At 39.2% G+C, this 16,703-nt stretch overlaps 1 protein-coding gene across 1 annotated transcript in view; it reads right to left on the bottom strand.

The window, feature by feature from the left end:
• Window positions 1-16,703, bottom strand: part of HECW1 (HECT, C2 and WW domain containing E3 ubiquitin protein ligase 1) — a 438,073-nt gene that overhangs the window by 240,231 nt on the left and 181,139 nt on the right. Inside the window, exon 5 of the mRNA XM_007941232.2 lies at window positions 15,620-15,789. Coding sequence (XP_007939423.2) covers window positions 15,620-15,789 — 170 coding nt within the window. The remainder of the gene's footprint in view (window positions 1-15,619; window positions 15,790-16,703) is intronic.

Here is a 16,703-nt window from a genome sequence, read left to right on the forward strand (position 1 = left end):
ATCTCTCTGGGTTTTAAACACCAGAGGCTCAGCCTCAAAACTCACATCTACATGTCACCACAGTAGGACAAACTGACAGACAAGTTTGTCCTGCTGTTGGAGACCTCTCGTATCACCCCCACCTGGCTGACTGTTCCTCTGTCTGGCTTCCTGGTTTTTAATCCCCTTTCTCCTGGTCTTCTGGCCTGCTTCTTTGGGTGTCCCTAAGTTGTCTCTCCTCACCTTTATCCCTGGGACTGACTAATATTGCTACTCCTGCTTTTTCACAGTTGCCATTTGCTTGATATATCTTTTTCCAGTGTTTGGTTTTTAGTCTTTTTTTTGTCTTTGTCTCTATAAGCATACTGATGGGTTATGTTTTCTTATCCAGTCTGCAACTCTCTGTCTCTTGAGTGGTACATTTAATCCATTGAATTCAGTGTAATTATCAACTAGTATGAATTAGTTGTTGTCATTTTGTTATGTGCTTTTTTTGTGGTGTTGCTGATTTCTTTGTTCCACATAATTTTCTGTGCTGAGCTCATTTTGTTTATGAATCATATCATCACTCCCTTCATTGCTATTGGTTTAGTATTTGCTAGATATTTGTGCTCGTCCTCCTTTTTATTTTGATGTGAAGGTTTATAATTTTTCTTTGAGGTTACCCTGGGATTTATAATTTTCTTCCCAAGTTTAGGTCAGTGCTGTCTTGCAGTTGTCTTGAATTCCTTACCATTTAGATGTTCTGTAACTACACAATTTTTTCCCTCTTTTTGCTTCATAGTTGTCCTCATTTGTCAATCAATGTCTCTGGTTTCCTGTTTATAATCTTGTATTTACTTTGGATACTTCCATAACTGGTTTGGTTTCTGGGTTTTGCCACCATGTGTGTTAATGTTCATTTATTGTTTGCTGTTGCTGGTTCTCTGTACAAAGGACTCCCTTTAGCATCTCTAGTTTTAATAATTTCTGCTTGTCTGGAAATGTACTAATTTCACCATCAAATTTGAGGGACAATTTTGCTGGGTATATAATTCTTGGTTGGAAATTTTTTTTTTCAGGGTTTTATATATACCATCCCATTGTCTTCATACCTGCATGGTTTCTGCCAAGAAATACAAGCTTAGTCTTATTAGTTTTCCCTTATAGGCAACTTTTTGTTTTTCCCTTGCTGCTTTCAGGATTCTTTCTTTGTCTTTGCTGACTTTGCTGATGATATGTCTTGGTGATTTTCTCTTGGGGTCTATCCTGTTTGGGGTTCATTGGACTTCTATATACAGAACTCCCAGAATTTATAAGAGGAGGAAAAACTTCTCAAGTCATTTTATAAGTTCAGCATTATGCTGATACCAAAACCACACTGATAGATTATAAGAAAAGAAAATGACATATCAATATTCTTTATGAATGTATATGAGGAACATCCTTAATATTGGTAAGTCTAATCCAGTGATATATAAAAAGAATAATGCATCATAACCACGTGGGATTTATCCCAGATTTGGAATGCAAAATCAGCACTGTAATAAAGTAGGGAATTTTCAAGTTATCTTTTTACTACTTATATCTAGCTTTTTAAGTTTAAATCAACATTATAAAACCAATCAAATGTTAATTCAGAATATCAACAGAATAACAGGGAAAATGATCATTTCAACAGATGCAAAAAAGAAAGTATCAAAATTCAAAACTCATTCAAGATAAAAACTTCCAAAAACTTTCTATTCTAGGAATAGAAAGAAACATGCTCAAATTGATAAAGAGCATGTACAATAAATTATAATTATCACCATACTTAGTGATGAAACATTGAATGATTCCCCCTTAATATTGGCAACAAAACCCTATTACTTGTTTCATTCAACAATGTACTAGAAGTCATTACAATAAGGCAAAAAACAAACAAAAAAAATCTTCCAAACAAACAAAAAGCCCCTTGGAATTTAGAAAAAATAAGTAAAATTGCTTCTTTTTGAAGGTAAAACAATTGTTTACAAAAAAGATACTAAGGAATCTACAAAATAGCTACTGGAGCTAGTATCCAAATTTAGTAAATCCTACTTGGTTATGATGCATTATTCTTTTTATATATTGCTGGATTAGACTTACCAATATCAAGGATTTTTCTCATATACATTACTAAAGAATATTGATCTGTCATTTCCTTATAATCTATCAGTCTGGTTTTGGTATTAGCATAATGCTAACCTTATAAAATGACTTGGGAAGTTGCAGGACTCAAGATTATTATGGAACAATTAATTGTATTTTTATATATTTGCAGTAAACAATTAGGAGTCTATGAGTGGTACAAATGATGAATGCTCTAGGTTGTTAGCCAAAAGATAGGAGGTTTAAGTCAACCCAGAGGCACTTGGAAGAAAGATCTGGTGATCTACTTCCAAAAAAATCTGCCATTGAAATCCCTGTGAAGCACCATTCTACTCTCATACACATTGGGTTGCTATGGATCAGAATCAACTCTATGGCAATTGGTTGTTCTAGGAATGTTTCATTTAGTCAAAGTTTTCAACTTTATCAGCTTAAAGTTGTTCACAGTATTTTCCCATCATCTTTTAAATATATATAACCCCCAAACCAAAATCTGTCATCAATTCTGACTTAACGTGACCCCATTGGGTTCCCAAGGTTGTAAATCTTTATGGAAGCAGACTGCCCTCTTTTTTTCTGTGGACTGGCTGGTGGGGTTGAACCACTGAATTTTTGGTTAGCAGCCAAATGCCTTAACCACTATATCACCAGAGCTCCTATTATAACATATATCAGGTTCAGGTTCACTGCTGCCAAGTTGGTCCCAACTCATAGTGACTCCTCCTTAGGTTTCCAAGGTGATATCTCTAGGCTCACTATGTTTTTAGCTTTGCAGATTTTCCCTATTATACATTTATTCTACAAATAATTGATTTTGGGGCTTATCTCCTTTATTATATTAATATACTTTCCTTTCCTCTGCTATGTTTGCTTTGATTTGCTGTTAATTTTGTAGCTTCTTGTGATGGAAACTCAGATAGTTGACTTTTAGTCCCCCCCCCTTTTTTAATATAAGATTTAAGGCTAAGAAATTCCTCCTAAAAACTACTTTAGCTGCATTCTATAAATTTTTATATATCATATTTTCATTATTATTTATTCCAAAATCTAATTTCTATTGTGATAGTTTTTCTTTGATCCACAGATATTTTAATTTTTTTTTTGATCAATTTTCATGGCAGATGGGATTACTATGTCTAGTTTTTAAAGTTTTAAAACAATAAATTAGTATTTAAAATCTACTGCTGATAACTCCAGTAATAATCCATCATGTATCTGTTTCTATTGTCACCAGGGTCAGATCATTATTTAATCAGGGATTGACTGAGCTAACTTGAAGTTTCTTGCACTGGTTTGCTCTTATCTATATTGTAGCCATAAAGTTGGCACTTCACACCCACCAGCTGCTCTATAGAGGGAAGATGGGACAGTCTACTTCTGTAAAGATTTACCACCTTGGAAACCCAATGGGGGTCATTATGAGTCAGAATGGACTCAATGGCAGTGAGTTTTGGTATATTGCAGCCAGCCAGGGGCCCAACTGAGAACCTGCAGTTTTACTAGGGCCTCTGCTCCTTGGAAGGAGCTTTGGGGGTGTACTGGTTAAAGCATATGGCTGTTAACCAAAAAAAGTTGGTGGTTTGAACCCGCCAGCTGTTCCCTGGAAGAAAGATGAGACAGTCTGCTTCTGTAAAGATTTACAGCCTTGGAAACCCAATGGGAGTTGCTATGAGTTGGAACTGACTTGATGGCAGTGAGTTTGGTTTGGCTTCTCCTCCTTGGAAGATTGAGAACTCCAAGTTTTGAATCTTTAGCCCTCTGCAATTTCAGTGAACACTTTGACCTTCAGCAGCTCTCATCCCCCTTATAAAAAGCAGCTGTTGAAAACTGGCTCACTTGCAATTTCTTTTTCCCTAGATTTTGACCCTACAAGTTCTCTAATGTCATCATGAATGCTTTTCTCTTTCGCATTTTATCCGGCTTTTCTAGTTGTTTTCAAGTTAGCATGCCAATGTGGCTCCATCACAGCCAGCAGCAGAAATCCCTTATGTCCATTCCTCACCTTTATAATACATTCCACACATGGCCACAGAAAGGTTTTCATAAAAATTTTAATCAGAGTATAATGCTTCCCTACTAAAATCCTCCAATGGGGGAAAAAATCCTCCTATCATTTTTTTATCACATTTAGAATATAAGTCCAACTCCTCTCCATGGTTTTCAAGACTCTGCCCCTCTCTTCAACTTCATGCTATACCACTATACTCCACCTCTCCCACAAACTCACTATATTCTGGCCACAGTGAATGACTTTTTAGTTTTATTAACATGCCAAGCTCACTGTACTCAGATTTCAACACCAGCTGCTTCCTCTGCTTGAAATGAAAATTTAACATGTCTTCTTCTTATTATTGTGATTTGGGTGAAAATTTACAGAGCAAATTGTTTTTCCATTCAACATTCCACTCTGTTTTGTGACTGCAATCCTCAAATTGTAACAACACTCCTCCTACTTCCTCCCCACACCCATCCCTTCCCTTAATCCTTATTTCCCACACTCAAGTAAAATATGGCTGAAGATAATTAAAAAATGGTCACAGCAGTAGATTGAGAGGGATCTTTCAGAAATGGAAGCTGGATTTAGAAGAGGATATGGAAGCAGGTATATCATTGCTGATGTCAGATGGATCTTGGCTGAGAGCAAAGAATACCTGAAAGATTTTTATTTGTGTTTTTTTTTTGGACTATGCAAAAGCATTTGATTGTTTGGATTATAACAAATTATGGATAACATTGAGGAGAACTAGAATTCCAGAACACATAATTGTACTCATGAGGAACCTGTACATAGACCAGGAGGCTGTCATTCAAACAGAACAAGGGAATACTGCATGGTTTAAAATCAGGAAGGGAGTAGGTCAGGGTTGTTTGCTTTCACCATACTTATTCAATCTGTATGCTGAGCAAATAATCTGAGAAGCTGGACTATGTGAAGAAAAACGTGGCATCAGGACTGGAGGAAGACTCATCAACAACCTGCGATATGCAGACGACACTACCTTGCTTTCTCAAAGTGAAGATGACTTGAAGCACTTACTGATAAAGATTAAAGACTACAGTCTTTAATTATAGATTACACCTTAACAGAAAGAAAATGAAAATCCTCACAACTGTGCCAATAGGCAACATCATGGTAAATGGAGAAAAGACTGAAGTTGTCAAAGATTTCATATTGCTTGGTTCCACAACCAACACCAATAGAAGCAGCAGTCAAGAAATCAGCTGACATATTACGCTGGGCAAATCTGCTGCAAAAGACCTCTTGCAAGGGCTGAAGAGCAAAGAGGCCTCTTTGAAGACTAAGGTGCACCTAACCCAAGCCATGGTGTTTTCAATCAGCTCATATGCATGTGAAAGCTGGACAATGAATAAGGAAACCAAAGAAGAGTTGATGCTTTTGAGTTGTGGTATTGGCAAAGAATACTGAAAGTACCATAAATTGCCAGAAGAACAAATAAATCTGTCCTGGAGGAAGTGCAGGTGGAATGATCCTTGGAACTGAGAATGGCCAGACTTTGTCTCACCTACTTTGGTCATGTTGTCAGAAGGGACCATTCATTGGAGAAAGATATCATGCTTGGTAAAGTGGAGGATCAGCAGAAAAGGGGAAGACCCTCAAGGAGATGGACTGACACAGTGGCTGCAACAATGGACTTGGGTATAGCAAGCATTGTGAGGATGGCACAGGATAGGGCTGTGTTTTGTTCTATTGTACATAGTGTCACTGTGAGTTGGAGCTGACTCGATGGCACCTAACAACAGCATTTGCCTTCCTAGTTCTATCCATGGGCAAATGCTGTCCTCTTGATTTCATATGCTTGATTGTTTTGATGAGTGCCTATCCTCTGGGTATTGCTGTTTACCTTGTAGCCAGTCTATTGACTGGCTGAACGTTGAGTCATGGAGATTAAGTTCAGTTACTAGTTTGAAAAGTGTGTAAGGGCCATAGTCTCAGGGTTTCTATCAGTCTTCATCAGATCTGATCTTTTTATGATTTTGAGTTTTGTTCTACATTTTCCCCTACTCTATCTGGGAACTCCTAATGTTCTGCCTTTCAGAGTGATCAGCAGTGGTAGCCAGGCACCATCTAGTTCTTCCAGTCTCAGCTTTGTGAAGGCTGAGGTTCACATGGTCCATTAGTCCTTTGGACTAATTATTTATTGTGTCTTTGATTTTCTTCATTCTTCTTTGCTACAGACAGGGAGACCAATAGCTGCACCTTAGACGGCCACTCATAAGCTTTTAAGACCCAAGTGGTTACTCACCAAAGTAGAATGTAAATATAAAATAGAGCTAACAAGCGGCAAAGTTTTAACTTCTTTGCCACAGCCAACTACCCTGGACCTATGGGCTTGGGACCATAGTCATCAAGCTCAATTGGCATAACGTACTACACAAAAACACTGTTCCACATTCTACTTTGGTGAGTAGAGACTGGAGTCTTAAAAGCTTACAAGCAGCCACCCAGATGCAACAATGGGTTTCTCCTTGTCCAGAGCAAAGAAGAATGAAGAAAACCAAAGATGTATGGAAACAATTATCCCAAGAGAATAATGGACCATGCAATCCTCAGCCTGTATGACCATGAGACTAGAAGAATTAGATGGTGCCTGGCTACCACTGTCAACCACTCAGAAGGGGATCAGTGCAGGAGATCCTAGATAGAGTGGAAGAACAATGTGGAACAAAACTGAAAATCATAAAAAAAAAAAAAAAAAAAAGACCAGGTTTACTTGTCTAATAGAGCCTTGTGAGACCCCTGGGACTGTGGATCCTAGTTACCCTTTAGGTCTGAAGCTGAACCCATTCCTATGGCTTCCAGCCAAACAATAGACAGGCATATTCAGTGAACATTTACATCAGGTAGACATACTCCTTGGACCGATCAATTGTGGGAGAACAGAAGGGAGTGTTCGCATAGGGGGATAGCTTGGGGGGCAGGAATGTACAGGAATGAAGGATGCAGGGAAGAGGTAACTACAGGGAGGAAGTGGGAAGAGAGCGCTGTTACATTGTTTGCAATTGCAGTCAATGTCATGAAACAAAATGTGTATAAATGCTGAATGGAAAATGAATTTGGTCTGTAAACTTTCACCCAAACCACAATAAAAATTAAATAAAAAAGAAGGATGTAGAACATTGTCTTTGTGGACTATGTTATGCCAATTGAGCTTAGTGTCCCCTGAGACAATGGTCTTGAGCTTCTATGGTCAGTGACTCATTCCCTCAAGATGTTTGAGTATGGCTAAGAAATGTTCATAACTTTGCCCCTATATGCTCTACTACATTCATGGACATATTTGCAGTACATATAAATATATAAACTCAAACTCTCTGCCATCGAGTCGATTCTGACTCATAGCGACCCCCTTTGGCTTTCCAAGGCAGTAAATCTTTACAGAAGTATACTTCCCAGTCTTTCTTCCATGGAGTGACTGGTAGGTTTGAACCACCAACTTTCTGGTTAGCAGTCAAATGCCTTAGGTGCTGTACCACCAAAGCTCCCTTTACATAAATACTTAAGTAGAGATATCCTCTGTCAAACCGTCAAACCTCATTGGGTGTATTCCCATTCACCTTTTTTTTTTCCCTCTTCAGATTATCTTTCTATGTATCCACTGGTAGATTATTGTTATTACTGTCATTGCAGGATTGTGTGTGCAATATATTTACCTTTGTTGCCTTTAACTCTTATGTTTCTCCCTGTGTCTTCCACTGCCTTGATCATTTTATGCTGTCTCCCCCATTGCACATAGTGCCTATCCTTCACCCAAGTTAATATGTATCTACTCTCTCTCTAGTGGTGATTGACCATTCTTTGCCCTCCCACCCTTGGTAACCTTCTGAAAATGATTCCTTCCATGTATAAACCTTTTCTTAACTTTTTACAGTGGGTCTCATATAACAAATGTTCTTTTGTGATTGACCTATTTCACTTAGCATAATGTCCTCTAGGTTCATCCATGTTATGAGGTTTTTCACAGATTCATTGTTATTATTTAACACTGCATAGCATTCCATTGTGTGTATGTACCATAGTTTGCTTACCCATCCCCCACTGAGGAGCACTTAATTTGTTTCCATTTTTTTTTTCTTTTTGGTACTATGAATAATACTCTAATAAACATGGGTTGCATCTAAAAGGTCTTTGTCTTCAGTATGGATTACACCTCAACTTAAAGAAAACCAACATCATCACAACTGGACCAATAACCAACATCATGTTAAATGGAGAAAGACTGACATTTTCAGGGATTTTATTTTACTTGGTTCCATAGTCAACACTCATGGAAGGAACAGGCAGGAAATCAGAAGTTGTATTACACTGGGAAACTCTGCTGTAAAAGACCTCTTTAAAGTGTTAAGAAGCAAAGAGTTTACTTTCAAGAGTAAGGTATGCCTAACCCAAGCCACAGTATTTTCAATCTCATATGCATGTGAAAGCTGGACAATGAACAAGGAAGATCGAAGAAGAGTTGATGCCTTTGAATTGTGGTGTTGGCGAAGAATACTGAAAATGCAATGGATTGCCAGAAGAACAAACAAATCTATCCTGGAAGAAGTGCAGCCAGAATGCTCCTTGGAAGCGAGAATGGCCAGGCTTTGTCTCACCTACTTTGGTCATGTTGTCAGAAGGGATCATTCTCTGGAGAGAGATACCATGTTTGGTAAAGTAGAGGGTCAGTGAAGAAGGGGACGACCCTCAAAGAGATGGATTGACATAGTGGCTACAATGATGGGCTCAAACATATAAAGGATTGTGAGGATGGCGCAGGACCAGGCAATGTTTCTTTCTGTTGTCACTATGAGTCGGAGTTGATTCGATGGCTCCTAACAACAATAGCTCACATGAAAGCAACTCAGACAGACTTTCTTTGATCACTTCTTTCTAAGGTAGCCCTACCAATCATGCACATCATATTATAACGTGACATTTTCTTCATATTATTTATTGTCTTAGTTTCCTAGTACTGCTGTAATAGAAATCCCAAAATTGGGTGATTTTAATGAATAGAAATTTATTTTCTCACATTGTAGGAGGTTAGAAATATGAATTTGGGGCACTGGCTCTACGGGAAGCCTTTCTCTCTGTCAGCTCTAGGGGAAGAACCTTGTCTCAGCTTCTTAGCCCCACATGCCTCAGTTCCTTCATGACCTCTATGTGGCATCTATTTTCCCCTCATTTATGCTTGCTTTGGTTTTGTCTCTCTGCCTAATCTTCTCTTTTTATATCTCAAGAGTAATTAAAAAAACCAACCTCACCGCCATGAAGTTGTTTCTGACTCATAGTGACCCCCATTGGGTTTCCGAGGCTGTAAATCTTTATAGAAGTAGATTGGCCCAACTTCCTTCTGCAGAGCCGCTGGTAGGTTTGAAGCACTGACCTACCAGTTAGCAGTCAAGTGCCTTATCCACTACGCCACCAGAGCTCCCAGGAGTGATAAGGTTGAAGATATACCCTACACTTCTATGGCTTTATTAACATAACAAAGAAAATTCTATTCCCAAATGAGATTACATACAGAGGTGTAGCAGTCAGGATTCCAACATGTTTTAGGGGAATATAGTTCAATCCATTGCACTTGCCATCAATTGAAATTATCTTATTATTTTCTTGTTTCTAGCTTATTCTCTCATATTAGAATATAAGCTCCATGAGGCAAGGTGTTCTCTGCATTTCTTTACCAGTGAAAGTTGAAATACAAATAGATGCATCCAAGACTAGTATGCCTTTCAAATCTTGAGATCAGACTGCAGCAGGCTGGTGGTGCATGTGGTAGGGATGAAACCACCAGTGTTGGAAGGTGGAGACTGGTAGAATGAGGTGAAGGCTACCAAACACCACAGCCATCTATTAGAATTTAATATTTCCTTATTCTATTTAATATTTCTGGGAATTGGCTTTTAGGAATTCCTTGTATTATTCAGAGAGTCTCTGGATGGAGCAAGTGGTTAATGTGCTCAGCTACTAACCCAAAGTTTGGTGGTTTGAATCTACCCAGAGGTGCCTCAGAAGAAAGGCCTGGTGATCTACTTCAGATATGCCACAGCCTTGAAAACTTTTGGAGTGTAGTTCTACTCTGATGCCTATGGGTTGCAATGAGGCAAAACTAACTCAATGGCAACTGGTTTGGTGTTTTAAGTTTTGTGTTATTTAAATGCCTAAGTATACTCCCTACATGAGTGCTCTGAATATATAACCCAAGACTCTTTAGTTGCTGCTGTTTCTATTTAACTTCTCTGTGTAATTATAATCTCATAAGTGCTCATTATATCCACCTGGGAAAGTAAACAGACCAGAAAATCAAAGAGAGTTTTTCCTGGGTGAAAATAGTTTCTAATTACAGTAATAACAAAGAAGAGGGGATTGATCAATCAGTGAGGAAGTCTGTCTTTCTTTTTAGTTTGCAGTATAAAACTAAACCAAACTCACTGCCGTCGAGTCGATCCAGTTTGCAGTATATTTATGGTATATTTCTCTCAATTTTCCTGTCATATTTTAAAATCATGATAGGAACTTTAATCCTTCTACGACTTAGTTTTTTAAAATAAGCAAAATAATATGTTTTGGGTTTGAACTTGCATACATTTGCAAAAATCACGTAAGGCTTCAATGTAACATTAATTATAGGAATAAATCTAGCATTTAAACTTCACATGAAAGGATATTCTTGTTATTAAATGCAGACTAATCCAATTATTTCTCATTGAATGTCCTTGGTATTTAGTCAGTAAGTATGGAAATTGAGGCAGTTTAGTTCTCACTTAGATTCTTGCTGAGATATTTAAGCATTGTGGGAATCCATAGGAGCAGGGCATCTTCATTTCACTCACCAACATGCAGTTTGAAACCCAGAAGCCAACACAAACTTACATTTGTAAGGATTTAGGGAGCCATACTCCCTGTGTGAGTGTGACTGGAGAGAGCTCAGCCTAATCTCCAGCACCTCATTCATGTATACACAAGCTCCAACCACATCACATCTCCAACAATACCCTCAGCGTTTTTTGATGTGCCTTAATACTTCGCTTACATTTTCCTTGTGTCTGGAATACTCTTCCTTCCCTGCCCCCAGAACTTTCTCCTCACCTCTCAAGACTCAAGTCTAAGTAGCACATTGCCTGTGATGTTTTACAGGTTCTCTCTGTTGTATTCCAAGAGCATTCTGTTCCTACCTGGATTAGAACATTTATTTCAGTGATCTTTTTGTCCTTCCTATAGCTTCTATTTCACTACAGAATAGATATTCAATAAACATTTCTTAAATATATGATGAACCAACCATGAGAAACAACTGACCTTTCTCCATTCTTAAAAGTTGTCATGTATCTCTTAAACTCATTCTCCTAGAGCTAGGGGTTCATGTGATTAGCTGGAAAGGCTTAAACTTCTTGACTACTGCCTCTGGCCTTATTTCCCCATGCTGTAGATTTTAACTTCTTTTCCCTCTGAAATGGAGGTTCTTGTGATCCTGATAAAAGCTATGAATACTCTCTCCAGAATTTATTCATAATCACCTACAAACAAAACTAATCATACAGTTTCAAGGTTTTTTGAAATCATTGAAACCCTTCCAAGACTCCAAGATTAAGTACCTATACCTTGACTGACTTAGTCATTCTTTGTAGTTAAAATGACAAAAAGCTTTGAACCTTTATTCCACCAGATGTTTTCCATGAAGTCACTGGTATTTCTGTATCACTGAGTTTCTCATACAATAAGTATTCACTGAATGCTTACTATGCACAGCCAGAGAATAGGGTCTGAAGCCAGACTATCTTTTTCAAATTCTGGTTCTGCCATTTACCAGCTATGTGACCTCAGGGAAAATTGCTTAACTTCTCTGTGCCTTGGTTTACTCATCTTCAAATGAGGGTAATAATGGTATTTATTACATAGAGTCGTTGTGAGTATTAAATGCATTAATTATGTAAAACATTTAGAACACAGTTGCATAGAAAGCCTTATATAAGTATTTGCTGTAATTAATAGGTTCCAGGAACTGGAGATATTTAGATTAATTAGATGTGATCAGTTTCCTTGAGGATCTCCAAATCTAGTGAGGAAAATAGATGTGCAAATAAAAGATAATCCCCAAAAACCCACTGCCATCAAATCGATTCTGGCTTCTAGTTACCCCATTGGGTTTTTAAGGTAATAAATCTTTACGGAAGTGGATTGCCTCATCTTCCTTCCACTGAATGGCTGGTGGGTTTGAGTTGCCAACCTTCTGGTTAGCAGTCAAATGCCTTAGGCACTGCACCACCAGAGCTCCTAAATGAAAAATAAAAGATAAACTGGTAAAACTATGATGCAGGTCCATACAATGGAGCACAGGGGAAGGGGCAATTTCCTCCCGAGGGCTGGCAGGGAGTCAGGAACTGCCCACACGTGAAGTGGTATTATAGGTGAGATTTGATGGATGAATGGGTGTTGCTAGTGGATTAGTTGGGGATTTGCATTTTAGGCAGATATAAACAAAATCACAACACATTTGAAAGCATATGGGGCAGTTGGGGATAGCAGCTACTGAGAGTCATTTTAGTATAAAGGTTAAGCTGGAAGGTGGTAGGAAGTGAAGCTGAAGTACGTGGCAGGCACGAAAAACTGGATTATTCTACACCTGTTTTCAACTACCTTCTCCAAATGGAAACATTCAGTTTTCCCAGCCAGGTGAGGTCATAAGTCAAGTAATAAGTCATTTGCTAGGAAGGTCTTTTCTTCTAGAATGAAAAAGCAAAGCCTTACCAAAAGAAGCCTTCTTTGGCTCTTCTGTTTTTTTCCCACATGTAAGCTGGGCTTGAGGCAAGAGCTTAGGTCCCTGATACTTAGCAGCCCCTCGGGCTTCTGTTAGTGAGAAATGTCCCAGTTGGCAGGCTTCCTTGTGCTCAGAGCCAGATGCATGCCCAGCTGATACAAGTGGTTAATGCCAGTATCACAGAAGGCCTAGGATGCTTGTCAGAGGAGCTATGACTTTGACATTTGGGCAATGGGCACTGCAGTATAATTTAGAGGTTGAGAGTATAGCTTTACAGTCACACAAACCTTGGTCTGAATCCCGGCTCAGCTAGTTACTGGCTATAAAACCATGAAAAATTTGTTATCCTCAATCTGAGCTTCATCAGGCACAGGTTTGAAGTCTTATTTTAGAATTATAACTCTAAATGTGTTGAGAGGAGAGAGAGGGCAGAGCTCCAGTGAGAACTGGCTGTTGTTCTGCCAGAGGAAAAGAATATCAACTAAAGATTCAGAAATAATTTCAAGACTTACTGGGGATCCTAGTGGACATTTTTAGCCAAAGAGCATTCTGATTGTGTTGGATTTTACAAACTTTCTGAGACTTATGTCTTTATGACCAAATGTCTTAGAACAAGTTACCCTAACATTCTTCAGAAGAGAGAAGCCTTTTCCCTTGAACTATGAATTTCTATAAATCAAAAACAAAACAAAACAAAACAAAACAACTGTCGAGTCATTTTTGACTTATAGTGAACCCTCCTTGGGTTTCTGAGGCAGTATCTCTAAGGAAGTAGATTGCCCAATCTTCCTTCTGCGGAGTGGCTAGTGCGTTTGAACTGCCAGCCTTCTGGTTAGGCACTATGCCCCCAGAGCTATAGCATCTTGTAGTACTCTAGGAGAACAGTGAGGAGTCTGGAAATATTTGGTGAGACTAGCCAGCATGGAAGGAACAGATCATCTGAGACTCATTATTCCCTTGTAGTGGCACTAACGGTGCTTTGGATTCTGTTGGTAACTAATGTTACTAGAAAGTTTAAGTACAAGTCCATTTCCCTTATGTCCACTTAGAAGTGCTAACAGAGTTCATCTGTGAAGCTGGGGTCAGGATAAATGAAGCCTAGGAAAAAAGTGATTTAATTTAAGAGACAATGAAAAAGCTTTGACCCCAAAGCTTGTCACGCTTTTTCTTGTCAAGAATGCTGGACAGTTCTACATACAGATTATTTATCTTGAGGAATATAGAAAGGAACCTCAATAGGGTATGAGTAGGAGAACCACATTTCCATCATTAACAGCTGGATGAGAATAACCTGACACTCAGGGCCAAGGTAACTGATTTCTCACGTTTACCAGCTAGTAACTGGCTGAGCCAGAATTTGAACCAAAGTTTGACTGCAAAGTTGTATTTTAACTTCTAAATTATACTGTCTTCACTTTCCTGGCCTAAGCCCCACCTCCCATCCCTGCAAACACATACTTTGTAGGTTTACATCCTCAAGGTAAAGCATGTGAAAGCTTTTCCTCACAAGTTCCCTAAGATAGGACTTAGTCACTGTGAGTTTGAGCCTGACCATAATTTTGTGGAAGGATCTCCTAGCCCCTTGTGGGCAAAGGAGACAAATTTAGGCATGAAGAAAGGCTTTCATTAGACACATCAAAGATTCGGTACTCTAGCAAACTGCCTAACACTGTGCAAACCACGAAGATGGGATGGACAATTAGGCTTTATGTCTATTTAACTCAACTAGTAAGGAGCTCTGGTGGTGTAGTGGATAAGGTATCCAGCAGTAGTGGATCAGCAGTTCAAACCCACCAGCCACTCTGCAGAAGGAAGATGGGGTGATCTACTTGGTAAAGATTTACAGCCTCTGAAACCCCAATGGGAGTTTCTATGAGTCGGAACTGACTTGATGGCAGTGAGTCTGGTTTTGGTTTTGGTTTGAGTACATAATCACTCAAGGATATTCTGGGGCTTTGCTGATGTACCTGTCCTAGGACCTGAGAGTTTTCTGATCTCTGGAACTGGTCCATGGGGCCAGAGTGCCACCTTTAAAATGTGGCCCTTTTGTTTAAGGGCTACATACCCTGGGAAGGGCTGTGGAAAAACTGAAATGCACAGGTCAAAACATTTCTCTTCTGTCTCCCACAGAAAGGATAGTAATAGAGGCTAGACTGCTTGAAGGATCAGGTTCTGAATCAGATGTTGTTGGATGCTTCTCTGTATGTTTGTGGCAATTCCACACACACAAAACACTATCTGATGCCGCACCATCCCTATGATTGGTTTTGGATTGGATTGTTGTGACCCTATGTTTTCATTGGTTGATTTTTGGGAGTGAATCACCAGGCCTTTCTTCCTAGTCTTACTCTAGAAGCTCTGCTGAAACCTGTTCAGCATCATACCACCATGCAAGCCTCCAGAGACAGAAAAGCAGGAGCTGTGTGAGGAGTACATTGGCTGGGAATCAAATAAGGGTCTCTAGCTTGGGAGGTGAGAATTCTACAATGAATTACCATTGTCCTTCTCTGAGTCAGATGAAGAGGCTACTACTATAATGGCTACAGAATATACCTACTATGAATTGTTTCCTGGTACCACTCTGGGGGATTTGATCAAGATCCCTAAGAGTTGAAACACAGAGAGAACAAGGCTCCCTCTGAGACAAGAGAAACATGAATTTGGCAGAGTGTTTGGGGTGCCATGAAAGTAGGAACCGGCTCATATGTGGTTTACATCAATCTCACCACTTTGTTACATGTGCTACTTTCCAAGGCCCAGCTGCTCACCTCGGCCTGCCAGATGGGGTTCACAGTGTTGCCTATAATCTTGGACCTCCTCTCCTGTCCATGGTGAGGGAGGGCAGGGAAGATGCTGTGCTTCCCTGGCTGGATGGAAATCTTCAGATAAGGGTCTGGATTGAAAAACATCCCTTTCTTCAGCCCCATGGCCTGGAAATCTGAAAAAATAAAGGATATTTTAAGTCACATGTATTTTAGCTAGGCTGAAGATCAACTCGCTTTTATATAAGGAGAAAGCCGATCTAAACGTGAAAAAATCATTTCAATCTATAGACTATTTTCCACTCCATTACAAATATAGACTGACTTGTCTATAGAAGGAGCTCTGGTAGCATAGTGCCTAAGGCATGTGACTGCTAACCAGAAGGCTGGTGGTTCAAACCTACCAGCCACTCCTTGGAAGGAAGATTGGGCAATCTGCTTCCATAGAGATGCTGCCTTGGAAACCCAAGGAGGGGTTGCAATGAGTCGAATTGACTCAATGGCAGTGAGTTGTTTGGTTTGTCTACAGAACCTACTATGTGGAACATGTACCGGCAGGTATTAAATTGTATTTTCATGAGATGTCCTTGTAATAAATAAATCCTACTGGTATTATAGTCATTATGCTCTTCATCAAAGGACCATTGGCCTTAACTGGACTTCAAATGTTTCTCAAACAGGTTAAGTTAAGGGAGTTGAGGGTGAGAGGCTGAGGGTCACCTCAGGAATGATGAGTGGACAAAAAGAGAAGGAATACAACTTTGAGATATCAATAGGTCTATGTGAAAAACCCCTCTGTAAAGTGGAGACATAAGTAAAATAAGGGCTGTAGTTTCACAATAAATATAGTTTTCATTGAGCAAGGAGAGAGAAAATCAGGAGAAATAAAGAAAATGTAGAAAGTTAACAGAGCAAAAAGCATGGGTAGTGTAGGAAAGAAAAACAATAACATCATAGTCCACAGGGATTTAAATGTGTATCAGTGAGTTTTAAGGAACCATGTGTCCAGGGGGCTGCCGGCAAGATGGCGGACTAGGCAGAAGGATTGCACAGACCCTCTTCAACAAAGAAAAGGGAAACCAATTAACAC

Source organism: Orycteropus afer, unplaced genomic scaffold, assembly GCF_000298275.1.
Source record: "Orycteropus afer afer isolate SDZICR_OR568_19922 unplaced genomic scaffold, OryAfe1.0 scaffold00077, whole genome shotgun sequence".
Taxonomy (NCBI): Eukaryota; Metazoa; Chordata; class Mammalia; order Tubulidentata; family Orycteropodidae; genus Orycteropus; species Orycteropus afer.